The sequence below is a fragment of the Oryx dammah genome, unplaced genomic scaffold, assembly GCF_014754425.2.
Source record: "Oryx dammah isolate SB20612 unplaced genomic scaffold, SCBI_Odam_1.1 HiC_scaffold_17, whole genome shotgun sequence".
Lineage (NCBI taxonomy): Eukaryota > Metazoa > Chordata > Mammalia > Artiodactyla > Bovidae > Oryx > Oryx dammah.
The window spans coordinates 46168488-46192084 of record NW_024070201.1 but is presented as its reverse complement, the minus strand read 5'-3'; the positions used below and the strand labels follow the sequence as shown (position 1 = coordinate 46192084).

At 37.5% G+C, this 23597-nt stretch overlaps 1 protein-coding gene and 1 pseudogene across 1 annotated transcript in view; both read left to right on the top strand.

The window, feature by feature from the left end:
• The first annotated feature begins 12247 nt into the window (after positions 1 to 12247).
• On the top strand, positions 12248 to 13200 carry LOC120876584 (annotated as a pseudogene).
• A 10246-nt stretch (positions 13201 to 23446) lies between these two features.
• LOC120876583 (olfactory receptor 52N2-like) overlaps positions 23447 to 23597 on the top strand; it is a 569-nt gene continuing 418 nt past the window's right edge. The window contains 1 exon segment of the mRNA XM_040258559.1: positions 23447 to 23597. This exon segment is cut by the window's right edge and continues 3 nt beyond it. Coding sequence (XP_040114493.1) covers positions 23447 to 23597 — 151 coding nt within the window.

Genomic DNA, 23597 nt, shown 5'->3' with positions numbered 1-23597 from the left:
AGAAATGGTAGGGACCTAACAGAAGCAGAAGATATTAAGAACAGGTGGCAATACACTGAAGAGCTATACAGAAAACATCTTCATGACCCAGATAATCATGATGGTGTGATTCACCATCACCTAGAGTCAGACATCCTGGAATGCGAAGTCAAGTGGGCCTTAGGAAGCATAACTATGAACAAACCTAGTGGAGGTGATGAAATTCCAGTTGAGCTATTTCAAATCCTAAAAGATGATGCTGTAAAAGGGCCAGCAAATTTAGAATACTCAGCAGTGACCACAGGACTGGAAAAGGTCAGTTTTCATTCCAATCTCAAAGAAAGGCAATGCCAAAGAATGCTCAGACTACCACTGAATTGCACTCATCTCACACACTAGTAAAGTAAAGCTCAAATTTCTCCAAGCCAGGCTACAACAGTACATGAATCGTTAACTTCCAGATGTTCAAGCTGGATTTAGACAAGGCAGAGGCACCATAGATCAAATTACCAACATCCATTGGATCATTGAAAAAGCAAGAGAGTTCCAGAAAAACCTCTGCTTTATTGACGATGCCAGAGCCTTTGACTGTGTGGATCACAACAAACTGTGGAAAATTCTTAAAGAGAGGGGAATACCAGACAACCTGACCTACCTCCTGAGAAATCTGTATGCAGGTCAAGAAGTAACAGTTAGAACAGGGCATGGAATAACAGACTGTTTCCAAATCGGGAAAGGAGTACATCAAGGCTGCATTTGTCACCCTGCTTATTTAACTTATATGCAGAGTACATCATGAAAAATGCCAGGCTGGATGAAATACACACTAGAATCAAGATTTTTGGGAGAAATATCAATAATCTCAGATATGCAGATGACACCACCCTTATGGCAGAAGATGAAGAACTAAAGAGTCTCTTAAAGAAAGTGAAAGAGGAGAGTGAAAAAGTTGGCTTAAAACTCAACATTCAGAAAACTAAGATCATGGCATCATGACTGATGCTGAAGCTGAAACTCCAATACTTTGTCATGTGATGCAAAGAACTGACTCACTGGAAAAGACCCTGATGCTGGTAAAGATTGAAGGTGGGAGGAGAAGGGGATGACAGAGGATGAAATGGTTGGATGGCATCACTGACTCAATGGACATGAGTTTGAGTAAGCTCTGGGAGTTGGTAATGGACAGGAAGGCCTGGCATGCTGCAGTCCATGGGGTTGGAAAGAATTGGACACGACTTAGCAACTGAACTGAACTGAACTGAACTGAACACTCTCATTGGATCATGCCTGAAGCATTAGACATTGACCAGATGAACTGATTGAATCTAGCTGATGTGCTGAATCTGAATGTGCCTTTTGAAAAGATCATATAGTTCATTCTCTAGGCTGAAGTTGACCTCTAACTAAACAATAGGATGATCAAGGATTGATTAAATATTTTGTTTTCCAGTTGGTCACCATCTTAATCAAAGATGTCTATTCCATTCTGAAATCTTATCATTCTTCAGTGGCTCTTGTGAGCTTTATTTTTCAGAGTTAACCAGTCTAATCTGGGTGGGGGGGGCATACTGACAATGCTATTAACCCAGTTTTAGCTCAAATCTCCTGCTTTGGGTTCTCAGGAAATCTAAATACAGAAAACTATAAATCATCCCCTGTGCCAAAAGCTTTCTTTAAGCAAAATTATAAAATGATCTTAAAGGTAAAAAATAATAATAATACTCTTTCTAACTATCAAAGGGCCATCCATTAATTTCTTGAGTCTATACCAAAAGAAATAGATAGTAAAGAATCATAGGAAGCATAATAATTTATGAGAAATTAACATTATTTTTCTAGGATTATAATCTCTTCTAATGGACTGCATAGCCTAATCCAATAAGATTTGAGGATCCATCACTGTAAACTAACACAATTGACATTTCCTTTAGAACATAGTTGGAGAAGGGAATAGCTATCCACTCCAGTACCCTTGCCTGGAGAATCCCCAAGGACAGAGGAGCCTGGTGGACTGCAGTCCACAGGGTTGCGAAGAGTCAGACATGACTGAATGACTTTCACTTTCGCTTTACAACACCGTACTGTATTTCCTATCCAGATCACCACCTCAGAGAATTATAGAATCAATATCTCTCACTCTGTGCTATCTCTAAAACTAAAGTTTCATAGTACAAAGGAGATTCTCAATACATTTTTCAAATCCATGGGGGAAAAAAAGCAGTGGGAAAAATAAAGACTGACATAATTGGTTCTGAGTAGTAAGAAGGAAAATATTTGTTGTGATAGTGTATTGTGAAGAAATAAGAACACATTCATGATCATAGAATGTATGCAAATTGGATGTACAAGTCTGAAGAAGCAGGTGGGAGTGTGCTGACTTAGGGGGAAAAATGTACAAGTAGTTTGATAAGGGAGGAAGTCCAAAAGAGAGGACTATTGGAGAAAAAATACTAATCTCTTTGAATAACAATTATCAATATTCAGATTTATAGTATTTCCTGTGTATATAAGAGGTAAGTCACCTGCCACTTCAGCGACATCTCTGTTGAAAATTTAAGGTTGGGAAAAATTGGTTCTCCTTTCCTCGTATGTGTCTTTTACAAAAATTTTATATCCTTAGTTTTTAAAAGATAAAGTCTGAGTAGATGAAATCTAGGGCCCCTTCGAATTGAGAAACAATTCAAATATTATAAGTGTGATGTGAAATCGAGGCAATTCTCTAAAATGAAAAAAAAAATAGATGAGAAACAGAAAACATATGAAATAAGGCCATCATTTCTCTTTTCCTTTTCCCCACAATTGTATAAATTATGTTTTTCACAGAAATGCTGTTTTTAGTATTCAGAGCCAGTGGGATGTATCACTTCTTTAGAATACTCCTCACAAGGATTATTCAGTATGAACCACAAGATTTAAGTATAAAAGCATACTTTATCCAACATAAAAACAGAGCATACAAGCCAGTATGTAGAAGCGGACTTACAATACGGTCCATCATGCCCTTTCAAAACTTAGGAGAATAATCCTATTTGACAACCCTCTCCTTTTTCTTCTCCTCTCATTATCATAATCAGTACCCACACCTTTAGAAAGCAAACTGCACCCTCAATTTAGAAATCTGCTTACCCTGAAAACTGCTGGAATTCTTCAAGAAATTGAAGACATATCTACAAATGAAGTCATATTCATGTCTACATGATGGATTGGGCTTGCAGGACAAATGTAAGACCTGTATCAAGACCATGAGGAGGTAGATAGAGAAGGGAATATTTCTATTTTTTATTTGGTGCATGTGGTATGTGTATATGATATTATCTGAAGTTGAAGAACTGGAAAAACTTGTTACTATCGTCTCAGAGGAAATGTTATTTTCCATGTACATGTATTTAAGTTATCTATTAAAAAAAAAGCTTAGGAATCAGATATACCTGGGTCCTAAGGACCCTGGCTCAGCAATTGGGAATTGCTTTAGGAATTATTTTGTCTCAAATCATAGTCTAGGACTGCCGGTGTAATTTTTTATAAGTACAACAGAGAATATGTAGCTCTGAGACCTTTTAAACTTTCAGAATTAAATCCTTTGGGGAGACTGACCTGTTCACATTTTTCAAATCTTAGCACAAAGTCATGCACAAAATCATACTGAAAAAATATTTTTGAAGAATAATTAAATAATGTTGGTATATAAGCAACTGAGTTTTATATGTGAACTTGTATATGTTAGTGTCCCTAATAAGCGTGTTTATTAAATAATTTTGAATAGATTATTTTGGATTATCTAGATATACACCATCTCACTGTGTATGAAGAATATTTTACTTCTCCCTTTTTTTATTTGTTTGTTTGTTTTTGTTTTCCTTTTTGGCCTTTCTTTACTGGCTAGGATATCCCTCGTGCACAATGTGGAATGATTTGGATATTTTTGTTTCTTTATCATGACTGAGTATAGTAAAACCCACTGCTGCTGCTGCTGCTGCTAAGTCATGTCAGTCGTGTCCGACTCTGTGTGACCCCACAGACGGCAGCCTACCAGGCTACGCCTTCCATGGGATTCTCCAGGCAGTAAAACCCACTACAGGTAGAGAAACCTCATTCTACAGTCAAGTGAAAGACGTGGACTTATATTCCAGTGAAGAAGCACATCTGTGCAATAATAAAAGTTAATCATATGCTGTTCAGTTTGCTAGCATTTTGTTGAGTTTTTTTTATATCCTTTAAGAATATTTGCCTGCAGTTTACCTTATTGTTGTCTTTATCTGGCTTTGGTATCTATATGATATTGGCCTCATAAAATGAGTTTGGGAGTATTCAAGTGATGATGTAATAAGTTTAATTTTTTTTTTCTGTTGCAGGATTGCTCAGGTAGTTTTTCTTATAGTAAATATTCAAAGTTATAGTATTATGAACTTACATCTATTGGAGTGATCATATGATTATTCTCCATCTTATTGAACACTTTGAGGTATAATGATTAGCTTTTTCTTTTTGTATTAAAATATGGTTGATTTAGAGTATATTAGTTTTGTAGGAAAAATAGAAGCATGCTCAGTGTGTCTGACTCAGTGACCCGATGAACTGTAGCACGCCAAGCTCCTCTGTCCATGGTATTTCCCAGGCCAGAATGCTGGAGGGGGTTGCCATTTCTTTCTCTAGGCTATTGTCCCAACCCAGAAATTGAACTCACATCTCCTGTGTCTCCTGCATGGGCAGGCTGATTCTTTACCACTGAGCCAACTGGGAAGCCCATATTAGCTTCAGGTGTACAGCATATTGATTAAATATTTTTATAGAATACACTCAAGGTTATTAAAATTTTGACTCTATTTCCTGGGCTACATAATACATCTTTGTGCATCATTTTTTTATACATACTAGTTTGGACCTCTTTTTTTTTTTTTTTTTTTAGTTTGGACCTCTTAATCCCTACCCCTATCTTGCCCTCCCTCCCCTCACCTCTTTTGTCATGATAGCCAGTAGTTTGTTCTCTATATCTGTGAGTCTGTTTCTCTTATGCTGTATTTATTCTTTTATTTCTTAGATTCAACATAAAAATGATAACATACCTGTTTCATCTTTCTTTCTCTGAGTTATTAAGTACAATATCCTCCAGATCCATCCATGTTATGGCAAAAAGCAAAAAAGCAAAGTCTCATTGTTTATGGCTGCATATATTTATCTGTTGATGAATATGGATATTCTGCATATTTAACGCATTTAATTATACACACACACACAGGTATACAAAATAAACTCTTTCAGAGTAACAATTTGCAACACTTCCAAACTTGTTTAATGAAGCCACAGAACCCCAATATTAAAACCTTAACAACTTATTGTTAAGTCCATAGCGTCTCAAGGAGTCGACACAACTGAAGCAACAAAGCACACACATCAATCACCAAAGACTTATTCACAACTGCATTACACTGAGTTTTACACATCAGCTTTCTGCCTGCTATTGTGTCATAACTAATATGATCCTTACTATCATTCCTACAAAAATCACCTTGTATGTCCTTTATATCAGGGAACTTTTTCCTAACACGATCTTAGGAGAACCTCTTGAAAATTTTTCTTGTTTTTTAGGTAGTAGTTTGGACTAAGCTTAACTCAGAGAAGCTTTCTCAAAGGAAGGAATAGAATAGTAACATAAATTTTTGACCTTTTAATATTCGTTTAAGGTGAGTCTGAGTGAACTCTGGGAGTTGGTGATGGACAGGGAGGCCTGGCGTACTGCGATTCATGGGGTCGCAAAGAGTCAGACACGACTGAGCGAATGAACTGAACTGAACTGAACTGACCTAATATTAAAAATATTTTCAGTTACATGATGAGAAAAACCAAAGAACTTTCTAATTTCCTCCTATCAATTAGACCTCTGGTCCGTTTCTTCACTTCTATATGCTGAGCCATGTCATGCTATGACCATGTCGCTTCAGTCATGTCTGACTCTGTGCGACCCCGTGGATTGTAGACTGTAGCCTGCTGGGCTCCTCTGACCATGGGACTCTCCAGGCAAGAATACTGGAGTGTGTTGCCATGCCCTCTTTCAGGGGATCTTCCCAACCCAGGAATCGAAATTCCATCACTGAAGTCTCCTGCACTGGCAGGTGGGTTCTTTACCACTGCACCACCTGGGAAGCCTCCTTCACTTCCATATGCACTCATAAACAGAAGAATTATCTTTACTAGACATCTTGGCACACACTATCATACCCTGCCAACTGTTCTACAAACTATAAACCACATGTGGATAAACAGGCTTCATTTAAACTTTTATGCCTATGTATTATTTATTTCATAAGTATATGATATGTTAAAATACATGCATAATATTTATAAGCACATAGACTTGCTTAATATAGTTTTAACCAGAAAAAGCAAAACAGACTTTAAGCAGATATGTTTTCATTCAAGATTTTGTTCCTTGAAGAATTACTTTGCAGAGCTTAGGAACTGGGGAGTATACGTGCCATCTGCTAGATTATTATTTATTTTATTTAAATACTACTTTACCTAATGCAATCAATATTGTAACTCAGCATATATCAAAGGAAGGTTTGCTTCTAGACTTTTCATGTATCATAGCTATCTGTTCTGGAATGAAGCCATGCTTCACGAATCTCTTATAATTGAAAACTTTCACTCTGGCCAGGAGATCTGTGGTGAGAGTTTTGTTTTCTTTTTTAACATGTTTTAGAAAGTGAACTTTTTCACTGCCAACCAAAAATCTCAATTTATGTGTGTCTGCCCCTTGTCGCTTCCTATTCTAGAAGAAAGGTATACTGTTGTGCCAGATTACTTCCTGTTTTCACTCTCCATTAGTCTGCACTTACTTCTACAAAACCCAGGTATGATATTAAATTGTGGTCATGATATACTCTGCTACAAGTACCCAGAAATTCCTTCACTGTTGGTAGAAATTCAGTCTTCTGTGATTCCTTAGATTTCATCAAGATCTACTAAATGAAATTGAAACATTAAAGAATGTTGTAGTGAGGTAGAGAGGAGCAGGAATGAAAAAAAAAGCATGTAAAGAAGGCGGGAGGAGAAGGGGGTGATAGAGGATAAGATGGTTGAATGGCATGACCGACTCATTGGACATCAGTTTGAGGAAGCTCTAGGAGATGGTGAAGGACAGGGAAGCCTGGAGTGGTGCATGCAGTTTATGGGGTCTCAAAGAGTTGGACACAACTTGACAACTGAACAAGACTGTAGTGTTTCAAATGAGCATACAACCTTAGTACATAAAATAAATTTTCAGTTCAGTTCAGTCACTCAGTCGTGTCCGACTCTTTGCGACCCCATGAATCACAGCACGCCAGGCCTCCCTGTTCACCATCTCCCGGAGTTCACTCAGACTCACATCCATCGAGTCTGTGATGCCATCCAGCCATCTCATCTCAGTCGTCCCCTTCTCCTCCTGCCCCCAATCCCTCCCAGCATCAGAGTCTTTTCCAATGAGTCAACTCTTTGCATGAGGTGGCCAAAGGACTGGAGTTTCAGCTTTAGCATCATTCCTTCCAAAGAAATCCCAGGGTTGATCTCCTTCAGAATGGACTGGTTGGATCTCCTTGCAGTCCAAGGGACTCTCAAGAGTCTTCCCCAGCACCACACTTCAAAAGCATCAATTCTTTGGCGCTCAGCCTTCTTCACAGTCCAACTCTCACATCCATACATGACCACAGGAAAAACCATAGCCTTGACTAGACAGACCTTAGTCAGCAAAGTAATGTCTCTGCTTTTGAATATACTATCTAGGTTGGTCATAACTTTCCTTCCAAGGAGTAAGCGTCTCTTAATTTCATGGCTGCAAGCACCACCTGCAGTGATTTTGGAGACCCCCAAAATAAAGTCTGACACTGTTTTCACTCTTTCCCCATCTATTTCCCTGGAAGTGATGGGACCGGATGCCATGATCTTTATTTTCTGAATGTTGAGCTTTAAGCCAACTTTTTCCTCTCCTGTTTCATTTTCATCAAGAGGCTTTTTAGCTCCTCTTCACTTTCTGCCATAAGGGTGGTGTCATCTGCATATCTGAGGTTATTGATATTTCTTCCAGCAATCTTGAGTCCAGCTTGTGTTTCTTCCAGCCCAGCGTTTCTCATGATGTACTCTGCATAGAAGTTAAATAAGCAGGGTGACAATATACAGCCTTGACGTACTCCCTTTCCTATTTGGAACCAGTCTGTTCCATGTCCAGTTCTAACTGCTGCTTCCTGACCTGCATACAGATTTCTCAAGAGGCAGGTCAGGTGGTCTGGTATTCCCATCTCTTTCAGAATTTTCCAGAGTTTATTGTGATCCACACAGTCAAAGGCTTTGGCATAGTCAATACAGCAGAAATAGATGTTTCTCTGGAACTCTCTTGCTTTTTCCATGATCCAGTGGATGTTGGCAATTTGATCTCTGGTTCCTCTGCCTTTTCTAAAACCAGCTTGAACATCAGGGGGTTCACGGTTCACGTATTGCTGAAGCCTGGCTTGGAGAATTTTGAGCATTACTTTACTAGCATGTGAGATGAGTGCAATTGTGTGGTAGTTTGAGCATTTTTTGCATTTCCTTTCTTTGGGATTGGAATGAAAACTGACTTTCTCCAGTCCTGTGGCCACTGCTGAGTTTGCCAGCATATTGAGTGCAGCACTTTCACAGCATCATCTTTCAGGATTTGAAAGAGCTCAACTGGAATTCCATCACCTCCACTAGCTTTGTTCGTAGTGATGCTTTCTAAGGCCCACTTGACTTCACTTTCCAAGATGTCTGACTCTAGATTAGTGATCACATCATCATGATTATCTGGGTCATGAAGATCTTTTTTTAACAAGTCTTTATCCCATAAAATTCTGAAAGTGTTCACTCAATATTTTCTAGAAAGCTTTGAACCCCATAAGTACCATGTAGATAAAGCTATAACCAAAGTTATGAAGCTGGAATTGAATCACTCTAGGAAGTCAGATATATTAATAAATCCAGGTTTATACTTCAATGAATATCAGGTACAGTCCATATGCCCCACCAGAGAAAAGTTGTTAAAATTTAAAGGTTGTTATTGAGATTTTCCTCTCTGCTCCAATATTTTCTAAATGTATATCTAGTTTCAACAAAGCTAAATTTACCTCCTTTCTCATTAGAGACCCATGGGAACATTTCTCTGGGAACCTACAAACAAATTTTCTCCTTTCTTGGAAAATCCCCAGGGAAGTGTTTTAGAGAGGCTTTCTAAACTAATGCAACACAATATTACTGAGCAATTTTTAAATAGAGATTTAGAAACATCTGGCAAACCATAGAAACATCTGGCAAACCACCCGAACTCAGGGTAAGATTGGATGACTCAAGGAAAAAAAAAACATAAGCATAGATATTGCTAAATATGGGGGATTTGAATCAGAGAGTAGACAAATAAGGAAGACTAAATTATCTCTTTATATTTGAAGCCAAAGGGATTTGCAAATAATCATGAAGAGAAAGCAAAATTTGGGGAGAATTAAAAATAATTTAGGTACTGGAGGAAGAAGACTGTATGATGCTAATATAACAAGGACCAAAGAGATAATATTACAGGTAAGTACATTTCTGTACAATAATAGGAAAACTCCTCTGTTCTCCATAATGCAATGTTCTCCATAAATGTAAGAGTGTTACTGAGAAAGTGGGAAGTCTTTGCCAAAAAAATTAGTGCAAGAGTTGGAAGGAATTCCAGTGAGCATCTATCCCAACTTCCTGACAATGACATTAATGAATCGTCTCATTCTCCTTTTGATTGAATACATCTGATGACAGTTATCCTGTTATCTAACTAAATTTATATCAGAATGAATGAGCAATATCATCAAACTCAAGTCTACTTTCTTTTAATTTTTCCTATTCAACATATTCATATTCAACATACGTCTTTCTGCTGTGTGCTCAGTAACTCAGTTATGTCCGACTGTTTGTGATCTCATGGACTATAGCCCTCCAGGCTCCTCTGTCCATGGAATTTTCCAGGCAAGAATACTGGAGTGAATTGCCATTTCCTACTCCAGAGGATTTTCCAACCCAGGGATCAAACCCGGGTCTCTAGCATCTCCTGCAGGCAGATTCTTTACCACTGCGCTTCCTGGAAAGCCCATGTATGTCCTTAGGGTGTGTAAGTATAATACACAAGGCATTTATTAGCAAGGGTCTGGGGGTTGCAACTTTAAACTGTGAAGTAAGGAAAAGCTTTAGACTGGCATTGACAGTAACCAAAGATCTGAAATTATGAAGGGTATATGCTGATATTGCCTGAGAAAGAACTTAGCAAACAATGAAAATGAAAACTGGACATGCCCCAGATTGTGCACATTTGTTGAACTTGAGAAACCTCTAGTAAGTATGGATGGATTGAAGGAATACAAGTAATGAGAGATACATTCAGAGATTTAAAGAGGTCCTAATTATGGAGGATTTTGTAAATAAAATAAGGATGTTGGCTTTTGATGTGAGATGTAAAGATACTGAAGGTTTAAGGGAAGACTAGAGATGACTTTTGGAGAAGGCAATGGCCCCACTCCAGTACTCTTGCCTGGAAAATCTCATGGATGGAGGAGCCCGGATGGCTGCAGTCCATGGGGTCGCTGAGAGTCGGACACGACTGAGAGACTTCACTTTCACTTTTCACTTTCATGCATTGGAGAAGGAAATGGCAACCCACTCCAGTGTTCTTGCCTGGAGAATTCCAGGGACGGGGGAGCCTGGTGGGCTGCGGTCTATGGGGTCACACAGAGTCGGACACGACTGAAGTGACTTAGCAGCAGCAGCAGAGATGACTTTACTTACATGCATTTTACAAAACAAAATAACGGTAATGACACTAATAATAATTGTAGTGGCACTATATATTTTGCTGATAACTTTCCAGGTTGTGGTAAAAATCTCCATGATTTTACTCTTCTGAACAGTAAAAAATTTACAGTTGAGAAAATTGCTTTTAAAAGTTTTCAGTTTTAACTTGCTCCTATTTTCTGAAAAGCTTTGCTTTTATCTTTTTTATGTATTGATATAATTTATGCAACATTATTTAAAATTTTTCCACTGATTAAAGATAAAGATTAAAAAAGACATATACTTACATGGAAACCCCTAGACAGAATCTCAAAGAGACAGAAAGAGAAAAAGAGAGAATGGTAGCAATCAAAATTAGAACTTTTAACATCTATTATATGGGGAGATTAAAATATAATAGAACATATATATATAATAATCCTTAATGAAAGAAAACATATAATAGATATCTGATTTAATCAATGAATCAATTTTATAATCTAATACAAACTTAAGAGCTTTTAAAAACATAGCAAAAAAATTTTTGCAAAAAATTTTAAAAGATCCTGAAGTCTTATGATTTTAATCAAAAGCTATCCATGTCTCAGAACACAGAGAGAGGTGGAAAGCTAACTAAATTGACTAATAAACATTTTACCCTATTAAACATCATTCTTCATATTTATCAAGGGCTGAAAATAATAAATACAAAAATTTAAGTATGATTATTTATACATATATATTTCTTCTTTACCTACTCAGAGATGTAAGAATCCACAAGAACTATTAATAATTATAGCTTAAAATGTCACTGATTAAATGTCAAAAGAAAAGCTTTCACGTTTATCAAGAAGAAACAATTAGATGTTTAAGGGAAAATGCATGTGGCTGGGCATTGTACATTGCAACTTACTATGTAATTTTAAGCCTGCCAAATATTTGTCCCTGATTATTCTAACTTGGAATATTCAGACTTGTAGAGAGATTATGTTCACCTCATAACATATGTGTACAATAAGTAAAGTCTCACACAATTTGAATGGCTATGATCCAGTGGACATACCTGGAAGGACTTTTTGGAAGAAGGGAAATTATATGAGAAGTTGATAGAATCGGTGTTATTACAACAGGGTCCATTATCCAGAAACTGATCAATGGGACAGAAGCAAGTACCAGTGAATGGTCTGGCAATATGGCTGGGAACGTACAGAAAGAGCTTACAGTATGAAAATAAGAAAGACCAGGTCTTTGCTATGCTTGCACTATGCATTCCTTTGATTCAGTAACAGACTCAAGAACCCTTGACAAGATAAAACAATACAGCCTGGGTGTAAAAAGCAAATTTTCACCAAAATGTATTATTTATGGTGTGAAAAATTTTCATTTGTCTTTTGTCGCTGACTGAAAACAACCTACTACTGTCTCTTGTACAGGACATACTCATTAGAACCAAAAGTAACATGCTTTGCCACTGACCATCATGCATAGAGTCAACAGCTCCAGCGTGACACCTAAATCCTTCATCCTCAACGAGATTCCTGGGCTAGAAGCTGCACACATCTGGATCTCCTTGCCATTCTGCTTCGTGTACGTCATTGCTGTCGTGGGGAACTGTGGGCTCATATCTATCATCAGCCGTGAGGAAGTCCTGCATCTGCCCACGTACTACTTCCTAGCCTTACTGCCCCTTACAGACGTTAGCGGGTGCACTTCATTTGTCCCCAATATGTTGTGTATCTTTCAGCTCAGCCTCAAAGAGATTGACTTTAATGCCTGACTTGTGCAGATGGTTTTCATCCACATGCTGACAGGCATGGAGTCTCGTGTGCTCACGCTTATCACTCTGGATCACTATGTGGCCATTTGCTACCCTCAACGCTATTCTACATCCTCACCAACACCACAGTTTTTAAGGCTGGCCTTGTCACCTTGACTTGAAGTGTGTTGATGGTGATACCGTTCACTTTCCTGATCAAGCATTTTCCCTATTGCAGGGACAAACCTTGTTCAACACACCTTTGTGACCATATGTCTCTGGCCAAATTATCCTGTGGCAATATCAAGATTAATGGTCTCATAACTGCTGTATTGAATGAAGGGTCTGATATCACCCGTGTTTCCCTCTTTTACACCATGATTGTCCATGTTGTAGGAAATCCGTCCTCTGCAGATGCTCCTCACAGAGCCTTCAGCACCTGCACATCACACATATGTGCTATTGTTATCACCTAAGTCCCAGCCTTCCTCAATTTCTTTACTCACCACTTTGGGGGATGCAACATACCTCACCGTGTCCACATTTTAATAGCCAGTCTCTACCTATTGCTGCCTCCCACCTTGAATCCAATTGTCTATGGAGTGAAGACCAAGCAGATCCATGAAAGGGTGATCAAATTGCTTTTTGGAGAGAAAGACATTTTGAGTGTAAGATAAGTCTGGGATATAGAATTCTGTGTTTAGTACAAAATTAATAAAAGTATGTAAAAGAAAAAAATAAATGTAAAATTCATCAGCCATGAGGTCAGAAAAATTACCTGTCAGTATTCTGCTCAAAGATTTATGATAAAATCACAAAATTTCTACTCTGAGACCTAAATTTTATAGAAAAAAATTGACAGGAAATAATTATATTCCCACAGACTTTTACTTTATTTAGACTTTCTGGAATGGGCACAGAATGAAGCATATAAAGAAATAGAGAAATTAGTGATATTGATTAAGAGTATATTCTTCTATGTGTGTGTTTGCGTGTGCTCAGTCGTGTCCAACTCTGTGATCCCATGGACTGCAGCCTGCCAGTCTCCTTTATCCATGGAATTTTCCAGGCAAGAGTACTTGAGTGGGTTGCCATTCCCTCCTCCAGGGGATCTTTCTGAATCAAGAATTGAACCCAAGATGCTTGAGTCTTCTGCATTGGCAGAAGGACTCCTGCACTGGTTGGCAGATTCTTCACCACTGGGCCACCTGGGGAGCCCCATATTCTCCTGTAGGCTGCTAATATGAAGAACATAGTTTAATATCGTATTGGTGGTCTAGTCACTAAGTCGTGTCCGACTCTTGCGACCCCATGGACTGTAGCCTTCCAGGCTCCTCTGTTCATGGGATTCTCTAGGCAAGAATACTGGAGTGGGTTGCCATTTCCTTCTACAAGGGATCTTCCTGACCCTTGGAATTGAACCCAGGTCTCGTGCATTTCAGGCAGATTCTTTACTGACTGAGCTACGAGGGAAGCCCTATATCATATTATACATAGTCAAATGATTATGAAATATGCTTACCACTCGACATATCTTTGCAAGATAATTTTCCTGCTTCGAAGAGAAACCTGAATTTTAAAAATATATTATCAATACAAAAGTGCTTCTCTGTAATGCTACTTGGAAGCTTATAATCAGTAAAGTTGTTCTTTCTTTAAATTGTGTTTTTGGATTTGGCAAACTTTACTCATAAAGTATTCTCTTTTAAACCATACCAAAACATAGCACTTTTCCCTACTGTCAGTTTTAAACACATATATTTTATCATGTATTATAATGATGTTTTATAGAAAATATGCAAATATTTATTTCAAAACTATAGCATGATTTTCCAGGCAAGAATACTGGAGTGCAGTGCCATTTTGTACTCACGGGGATCTTTCTGACCCGGGGATCAAACCCACATCTCCTGTGTCTCTTACACTGGCAGGTGAATTCTTTACCACTAGCACCCTGTGGGAAGTCCCTCTCATTTGAGAGTTGAGGAATATGAGAAATACAAAGAGCCAGCTGAGTGAATCTAGGAATACTTAAATTTAGATTCGATAATGTGAATAGGCATATGCTGTGGGAAGAGTGTGTGAGAGGCAACAGCCACAATAAAGGCAGAGCATAACACAAAAACCTGGAAAAATAAAACGCAGTGAATAAAAACTTTGATGCACTCAAGTAACAATCTCCAATTAATTTTATATCATCTTCCCCATTTCAAAACCAAAGATGAGTTTCACAGAAAGAAATAAACAACAACATAATTGGGAAAACTAAGACTCACCACTGAATTAGAGCCAGGAAGCCAGAATCATTGACAAATTATTAGACAGTTATGAAGCAGATAGTGATGGAAGAAAATTCTACTCAGTGTTCATGGGAGAGGGTAGTTAGAGATGGAGGGAGAAGAACAGGAGAGGAGAGGTGAGGACAAGATAAGGTGGATAGAATTTCAAATTCCATCTCCTGTCTGGAGACCAAGTTGTGAGGCAGACCTCAGTGCAATGGTCCACTCTTTCCACATCAACCTCACACAATTTGATTAGATCTAGAACCAAGGTATGGGGTATAAGCAACTTCCAGTCATATTTCAATTTATTTAAATCACATTTCCTGTTTATCTATGGAATATTATTACCAAGGGAAAGTTAAGGGAATGAAATTGCAAGATGATACCAAATGTAGTGAAAGTTATCTTGCTCTTACATAATCTTGAGAACACTTTAACCAACCACATGTAACTTGTCACATGTGTAGATGTACAGAGATAAAGAAAATAGAACACTCTCCAGTGGATTCAACATTATATTGAACAAAACAATTCAGAAGATGGTACAAAAAGGCATGATCTATGCAAACAAGCAACTTCAACATATGTCTATTATCATATGTGAAATATATGACCAGTCCAAGTTCAATGCATGAAACAGGACACTCAAAGCTGGTGCATGGGACAACCCAGAGGGATGGGATGGGGAGGGAGGTGGAAGGGGGATTCAGGATGGGAGACACATGTATACCTGTGGCTGATTCATGTCAATGTATGGCAAAAACCACCACAATAATGTAAAGTAATTAGCTGCCAATTAAATTAATTTTAAAAATGCAAAGAAAAAAAAGAAAGCAACTTCAAGGTCTAGTTGCCTCACCTTGCATGAGGATCCAGGCTAAGCAGAATGACCAGGAGAGGGCTGGCAAATAGAGTCTACAGTTCAGCCTAAAGACAAGGGAAATTTCCATTTCTGCTATTTACTGGTGATGGTGGATACTTTCACAACCTGGATAGAGGCATTTCCCCATTCGAGTGAAATAGTAAAGGCTCTGCTCAAAGAAACAATACTCAGATTTGGGTAAACTTCCCTGGTTCAATCCAGAATGATAACAAGAGTAAGCCTCTGTTGCCAATGTGATACCAGAGTTATCTAAATAACTGGAAATAAAGTGTACTTTACATGAATCATAGAGGCCTCAATCAGCTGGAAAGTTAGAGATGATGAACCATACTTTAAAGACCATAGCAAAAATCTGTCCAGAGACTAATTTAGCTTAGTATAAAGTGCTGCTAGTTGCACTACTTAGGATTAGAGTGGGTCCTAGAAACAAGTTCCAACTGAGTTCTTTTTTTTTTTTTCATTTTATTTATTTTTTTTCATTTTATTTATTTTATTTATTTTTATTTTTATTTATTTATTTATTTTTTATTTTACTTTACAATTCTGTATTGGTTTTGCCATACATTGATATGAATCCACCACAGGTGTACATGCATTCCCAAACATAAACCCCCCTCCCCACAACATCTCTGTGCGTCATCCCCGTGTACCGGCCCCAAACATGCTGTATCCTGCATCGGACATAGACTGGCGATTCGATTCTTACATGATATTATACATGTTTCAATGCCATTCTCCCAAATCATCCCACCCTCTCCCTCTCCCTCTGAGTCCAAAAGTCTGCTATACACATCTGTGTCTTTTTTGCTGTCCTGCATACAGGGTCATCATTGCCATCTTTCTAAATTCCATATATATGTGTTAGTATACTATATTGGTGTTTTTCTTTCTGGCTTACTTCACTCTGTATAATCGGCTCCAGTTTCATCCATCTCATCAGAACTGATTCAAATGTATTCTTTTTAATGGCTGAGTAATACTCCATTGTGTATATGTACCACAGCTTTCTTATCCATTCATCTGCTAACTGAGTTCTTATGAAATTTCACGTAAGCAACCCTTTTCCTATTCCGAGCATTTAAGGGTTCAAGCATCTGATCAGAGGGTAGGAAACTAGATCCTGTGAGGTACATACAAACCTGGCGGTGGTTCTGAATACACTTCGTACCTTTGCTAATAAGGAAAGCTCCCTGAATGTCCCTCTGCACTGCATTATACTAGGGACTGGGTACTCCTAAAACTTGGAAAGAGGCACATGTGGAGAATCATTTCTAGACCTAATGAGTGGAACCTTGTCTGATTGTGCTAAAAACTCATTTTTCCTCCATATTAGCAGGAATTAGGCTGTGGGTCCACCACACTTAAGTAAAGCCAGCTTCTGACCTGACTGCAGCTCTACAGCCTTCAACAATTACTGGAGAAATGGCTATCCTACTGGCTCAAAATTGATAGTCTTGTGAACCTGGACTAGGACTCAGATTGAAAATTTGTTAAGTATCTTAAATAAGTAGTGTATTGATTATGGCTTTTCATAGTAACATCTGTGATTGACTGGAACATTTTTCTGACCTATCGGTATTCTCTTGCTTGACTATGGGCCTATCTAATTTTCTTAGAAATGTCTGGTACCTGGCCAGATCTGTTAGTAATAGATAACTTTGAAAGTTGCTATTAAAATGATGATGGCCTTCTCTCTCCATTTTCTGTCTTAACTCACTTGGTCTGACACTTCCTAGAAGGAAAATATTAATATTTTAAATCAAACTGTCACAAAGTGCAGCCAGAGGGGAAAGTTGAAGTGATTGTTGGATTTACCATAGGATTCTCCAGACCTTCCATAGGCAGTATCTCCCTTCAGTGGTCCCAGTAGTCAGTTTTGATGCAGTGTTAGAGCTCAAGACTTTTTATAATCTTCTTCCTTGAAAATTCTCTTTCCAGGTTTAATTAACCAGGGAACTTCAGAATGTCTGGTCCCCTCTCAACTTATCTGAAATAATCTCCATTGAAGAAAAGGTGATTATAGGTCCCTTGCAATCCCTTGCATTTCAGAAGAAAAAATGTGCCACCTACCACTAATGTACAGTTGATCCATGTACAAAAAGTAGAAATGTCGACAGATTATACACGAAAGTCATACAGATTGGATATCGTGTAAATGGAATATGGAAAATTTGGCTTCATAAGGCAATCTCTGTATTTTCTAAAAAGGAAGACAGTAATGACACCACAATGGTAAGGATAACTTGTGGCTCCTGGCCAGTTATATTTTTGTCTGTGATATAGGAAGTGACCCATTGACACAAAGGTAGTTATACTACTGCCTGGAGAGCTGGCGACATGAAGGGTCCTGCTTATACTGAATATTTTCTAACTCTTTTTTGTGTGTGTGTGCATGGCTCAGAAAGCCTTCCATCTCTTCCTAGAAATAGCATACACCTTAAGAAGATGTTGGTAGGATAGTAGGACAAAGTATTCTTGGTATCCTCATCACAACTGCTAGAGTGCATATCAATATATCAATAGATATGATAAGCAACTTGTCTACCACAATTGGACAGATTGTCCAAAAACATCATTCCCCAACATGTATTTCTAGATTCTTTGGTTCTGGTGGTCCTTGATAACAGAATTTCCTTGGATTTCATTTTGACCAAACACAGAGGGGTATGTGTACTTGCCACAGGCTCTACATATACAAATACCTCAGGTGAACTTGAAAGCCTAATGAATAGATTATTTTAAAAGGCCACTTGGGTATAAGATGAATGAAAAGAGGACCCATTCCAAGATTTATTTTCCTGGTTGCTGTCTGGGATGGGAGGGTTTTCTCAGGAATTCTACAAAGATGTGTCTTGATCATCATCTTCATTGTAATACATCTACTAATTTTCAAATGATTGTCTAGGTGCCTTGACAAGGCAGTCAAAAAGGAGTAATGTCTTCCTAATGCAAAATGTTGATGCCAATCCTAGAACTTGAGAATTCTTTGAAATGAAAGTCTATGATTATCATGCCTCTAATCCTGAAAAATTGATGTTTCCCCCATCCATCAGAAAGTAGCCAGAGCCATTGTCACCCCTGTTCCCCTCAGGATGGAGGAGCATCAAAGAAAAGAGGGAATTGAAACTGGGCAGGACCCCAAGGGACCTTCTTGGTGATGACACCCCTCTGTGTTCCCCTGCTTATTGTTTATAGAAAAAAGCTTTAGTCTCCTAATTCTTCTCCAAATTCCAAAGAGAAAGCACAAGGAATTAACATTAGAGAAGCAAGGGAATGTAGAGGCAAAGTACAAAGTAAAAGCAGTCAAACAAGAAAAGTAATAATAACTTAAACAATGTCAGCCATAAAGAACTCCCAGTTCCTTTTGGAAGATATAGGTAAAGGTCTCATGTGTATTCCTCAGTTGTTTTGCAAAAACCAGAGTCCCACCAATGGACACTGCTCACCACAATCACACAGACACCAGACTGGTTGTAGTCAGAAGACTGTTGATGTTGATTCCTGAAACTTCACCTTGATATATCCTCACCAACAATCAGAGATTTGTACAAAACTTATCAGACATCTTATGATTCTATTCTTCTCACTGTCTTTGAAAACCCTTCCTTAAAAGACATGAGAGGTTTGGATCTTTTGAGCATGGATTCATGTGTGTGTGCTAAGTTGTTACAGTAGTATCTGACTCTCTGTGACCCTGTGGACTACAACCCACCAGGCTCTTATGTCCATGAGACTCTCCAAAAAAATACTAGAGTGGATTTCCATGCCCTCCTCCAGGGGATCTTCCAGACCTAGGGATTGAATCTGTGTCTCTTACATCTCCAACACTGACAGGCGGGTTCTTTACCATCTTCCTCTTTTCCTTGCTTGGTTCCCTGCAATAAATGCTATACTTCCCCTCACCGCAAGTTGGTATCAGTAGATTGATTTGCTGTGCATCTGGCAAGTGGATTCCAGTTCAGTTTAATGACAACACTACCTTTGAAAATGGTTGCAAACTATGATAGAAGATGTGTTCATATTTTAGTACTGAAAGTGCCCAGCAAGCAATAAAATCAAAGGTAACACCTCTACTGAGATGGATAAGGAGAACATGAATAACCCAAATATTAGAAAAACAACTGACCAAAAAACACTTGAAAAGAATGTTCATAGTCACTACTAACAAAGTTGATTTTAAGTCAAGCTAAAATATCAGAGTATTCTCACAAATTCATTTGGGGAAAAGAGAGCAAACATATAATAGTACTTTAGAGGGATAGCATACTAATTGTGTATGGGAGTGAAAGTCCCATATGAAGATGTTTTTTTATGAAGATGATTTTTTCCAACTTATATCAACATAATTGAATTGTCTGTGCCTTTTTATTCAACAAATTTTAAATCTATTTCTAATAATTCTAAGAGGGGAAAATCAACAGTACAAACAGATTAGGATATCCATAAAATAATTCTCTTTGATAGCAAAAATTAGAAACAATTTAAATATTCAAGAGTAATAAAATGTTAATTTCAATTGCAAGGCATATAGAATGACATGAGAAATGTACACTGTATTAAATAGGGGGAAAAGTGCAAAACCTCATACAGTATGAAGTTTATGTGAAAGAGAATATTATACATAGTAATTCCAAAATTATTGGACAAACAGAGAAAGCATTTTAAAATGGTTATTGCTTCATTAGAATTACAAGTGATTTTCCAAGTTTTTATTATGCTTTTCTATAGTTGCTTTTTAGATTTTTTCTACATTAAAAATGTATTGATAAATAAATGACCCAATCAAAAACTGGGCCAAAGAACTAAATAAACATTTCTCCAAAGAAGACATACAGATGGCTAACAAACACATGAAAAGATGCTCAACATCACTCATTATCAGAGAAATGCAAATCAAGACCACAGTGAGGTACCATTTCAGAATGGTTGTGATCCAAAAGTCTACAAGCAATAAATGCTGGAGAGGGTGTGGAGAAAAGGGAACCCTCTTACACTGTTGGTGGGAATGCAAACTAGTACAGTCACTATGAAGATCAGTGTGGAGATTCCTTAAAAAAATGCAAATAGAACTGCCTTATGACCCAGCAATCCCACTGCTGGGCATACACACCAAGGAAACCAGAATTGAAAGAGACACGTGTACCCCAATGTTCATCACAGCACTGTTTATAATAGCCAGGACATGGAAACAACCTAGATGTCCATCAGCAGATGAATGGATAAGAAAGCTGTGGTACAGATACACAATGGAGTATTACTCAGCCGTTAAAAAGAATACATTTGAATCAGTTCTAATGAGGTGGATGAAACTGGAGCCTATCATACAGAGTGAAGTAAACCAGAAAGAAAAACATCAATATAGTATACTAACACATATATATATGGAATTTAGAAAGATGGTAATGATAACCCGAGACAGCAAAAGAGACACAGATGTATAGAACGGAATTTTGGACTCTGTGGGAGAGAGAGAGGGTGGGATGATTTGGGAGAATGGCATTGAAACATGTATACTATCATGTAAGAAATGAATTGCCAGTCTATGTTCGATACAGGATACAGGATGCTTGGGGCTGGTGCACGGGGATGATCCAGAGAGATGATATGGGGTGGGAGGTGGGAAGGGGGTTCAGGATTGGGAATTCATGTACACCCGTGGCAGATTCATGTCAATGTATGGCAAAACCAATATTGTAAAGCAAAATAAAGTAAAAATAAAAATAAAAAAATAAACAAAAAAAGGTTATAATTATAAAATTAAAAAAAAAAGAATTACAAGTGATTTTCCAAGTTTTTATTATGCTTTTCTATAGTTTCTTTTTAGATTTTTTTCTACATTAAAAAATGTATTTATTTTGCAATAAGAGAAGAAAATTTTAAATGATATTTGTCTCCACCAGCCTTGGTGGTCATATTTCTTACTTGGGAATAAAGCATTAAACTTTAATATGTTTTTGCTTTTGTTGTTCCTTTTTCTATTCAAAAGTTTCTAAATGCCTATCTAGTACCATAAGCCCAAAGTTCTTTCTCTTTCAAATAGATTCTTCTGAGACATCTAATTGCGGAGAGTCAATCACCTGGGATACCTTGCTGAAGATTCTCCAGGGAAACTAAAATTCCTATGTAAGAAGATGCCAGCCCAGATTTTGAAAAACTCCTAAGGATTCTCAGCCATGAATAAGAACTTGTTTGTGCCTAACATTGAGGTAAGTTTGGGTGATTTTTAAAAATAGCCATTGAAAAAGATAGAAATATTACTGGATAATAATACAATGGCTAAGAATATGGGCACAATTACCAAAAGACAACATTAGCAAGAAGCAATGTATTTCTCTTTCCCTTTCACTTCTTAAGAGACAATGGTTTTTGTCTTTATGGGTGGCTAGACTTAACCTCATTTCCACTTTATTCATTTCTTCATGGTGTATACATAAAAGATGGTGGACACTGGAGATTTTTATCTTTAAGTGTTTCTAATCCAGGTCCATGGAATGATAGTTTCTCCTGGTAGTGACATTTCAGCAGAGGTTTGGGAGAGCCTTTTTTTATTAGAAGAGATGGTCACACAAGATGAAGTCAGCTTAGGAAGCAGAGACCATGAGCCATGAGTTGTCTTGTATTCCTTTGTATTTCTTCTTTCCATGGTGGTTTCTATGTAGTCTGGTCAGTAGAAGTAGACATAATGGTAATTTCTTGAATATTTAGGTAAAAAGAATCTGTACCTTGTGGCTTCACTGCCGTGTAATACATGCTATCACACTACAAGTATCTACTTAAGTCTGTTGAATGACGGGTGTGTTTGACACGGACTTTGCTGCATGAGAACTCAGGTTTATGCCACAGCTTAAACATTATTTTATTTTTTCAAATAAAAGAACAATTTTAACCATTTGGAACCTTCAATTTTACTCAAATATCCCTGAATCTATAAATTTCTTCAAATATCTTTCAGTCATTTCTACTGCCCTACAAGAAATAGCAATCCAAAGATATGGTATTGTCTGTTGTACTGATTACCTGTACAGTTGAAATAGTGTTTAAATGACAGCAGTATAGGCAATCAATACTCTTCAGAAATTCAAAGGTTTCTTGAGTATTAGTTTGTATTAAAAATGAAGAAATTATTTTAGGTATAAAGATAGAGAAGCCAAAAGAAAAGAATTCTGTATCTGAATGAATTCAAAATTTTTTTTAATTTTACCAAAATGTGATAAAACTTATTAATGATTTAGAAATGTAAATACTGTTTTTTTCCTTCTCAAGAACACCTGAATTTTCACAACATGGAGAAGCATGATATTGACATCAGAGTTTGAATGCCAATCATATTAAATCCTTACTACTTCAAAAATTTTATTGCGTTTCTAAAGTATGTTATCATTAGCAAGATATCCAGAAAAACTTTGCATATATAACTTGCTTTCCTCATAATCTTCAAGGCAAGAGCTGTAAGACAGAGACAGTAAGGATAGTGGAAAGTACCCTTTCTAACTTTCTAAGCAAAAAGTATTTTGCTGGACATTAAACAAAGTAAGACTCTACTGTTTATTTTTAGATAACATAGTTCAAAGATTCTTTTGCTAGAGCTGGGGAAATAAAAAACCATCCTGATTATCCTAACAAGATGAATGTTCATGGCTTTCATTGTTATCGTTCTACAAACCTATCTCATATTTGGTCTCTAACCCCACCTCTGTCTCCTGTACAGAGAGCAATTGCTGACAAAGAATATAAAATGCCCCCCACATGTCAGGCATTATGTCTGGAGCCAATATCTCCAGCCTGACACCAGGATTCTTTATCTTGAATGGCGTTCCTGGGCTGGAAACCGCGCACATCTGGATCTCCCTGCCATTCTGCTTCATGTACATCATTGCTCTTGTGGGCAACTGTGGACTCATCTACCTCA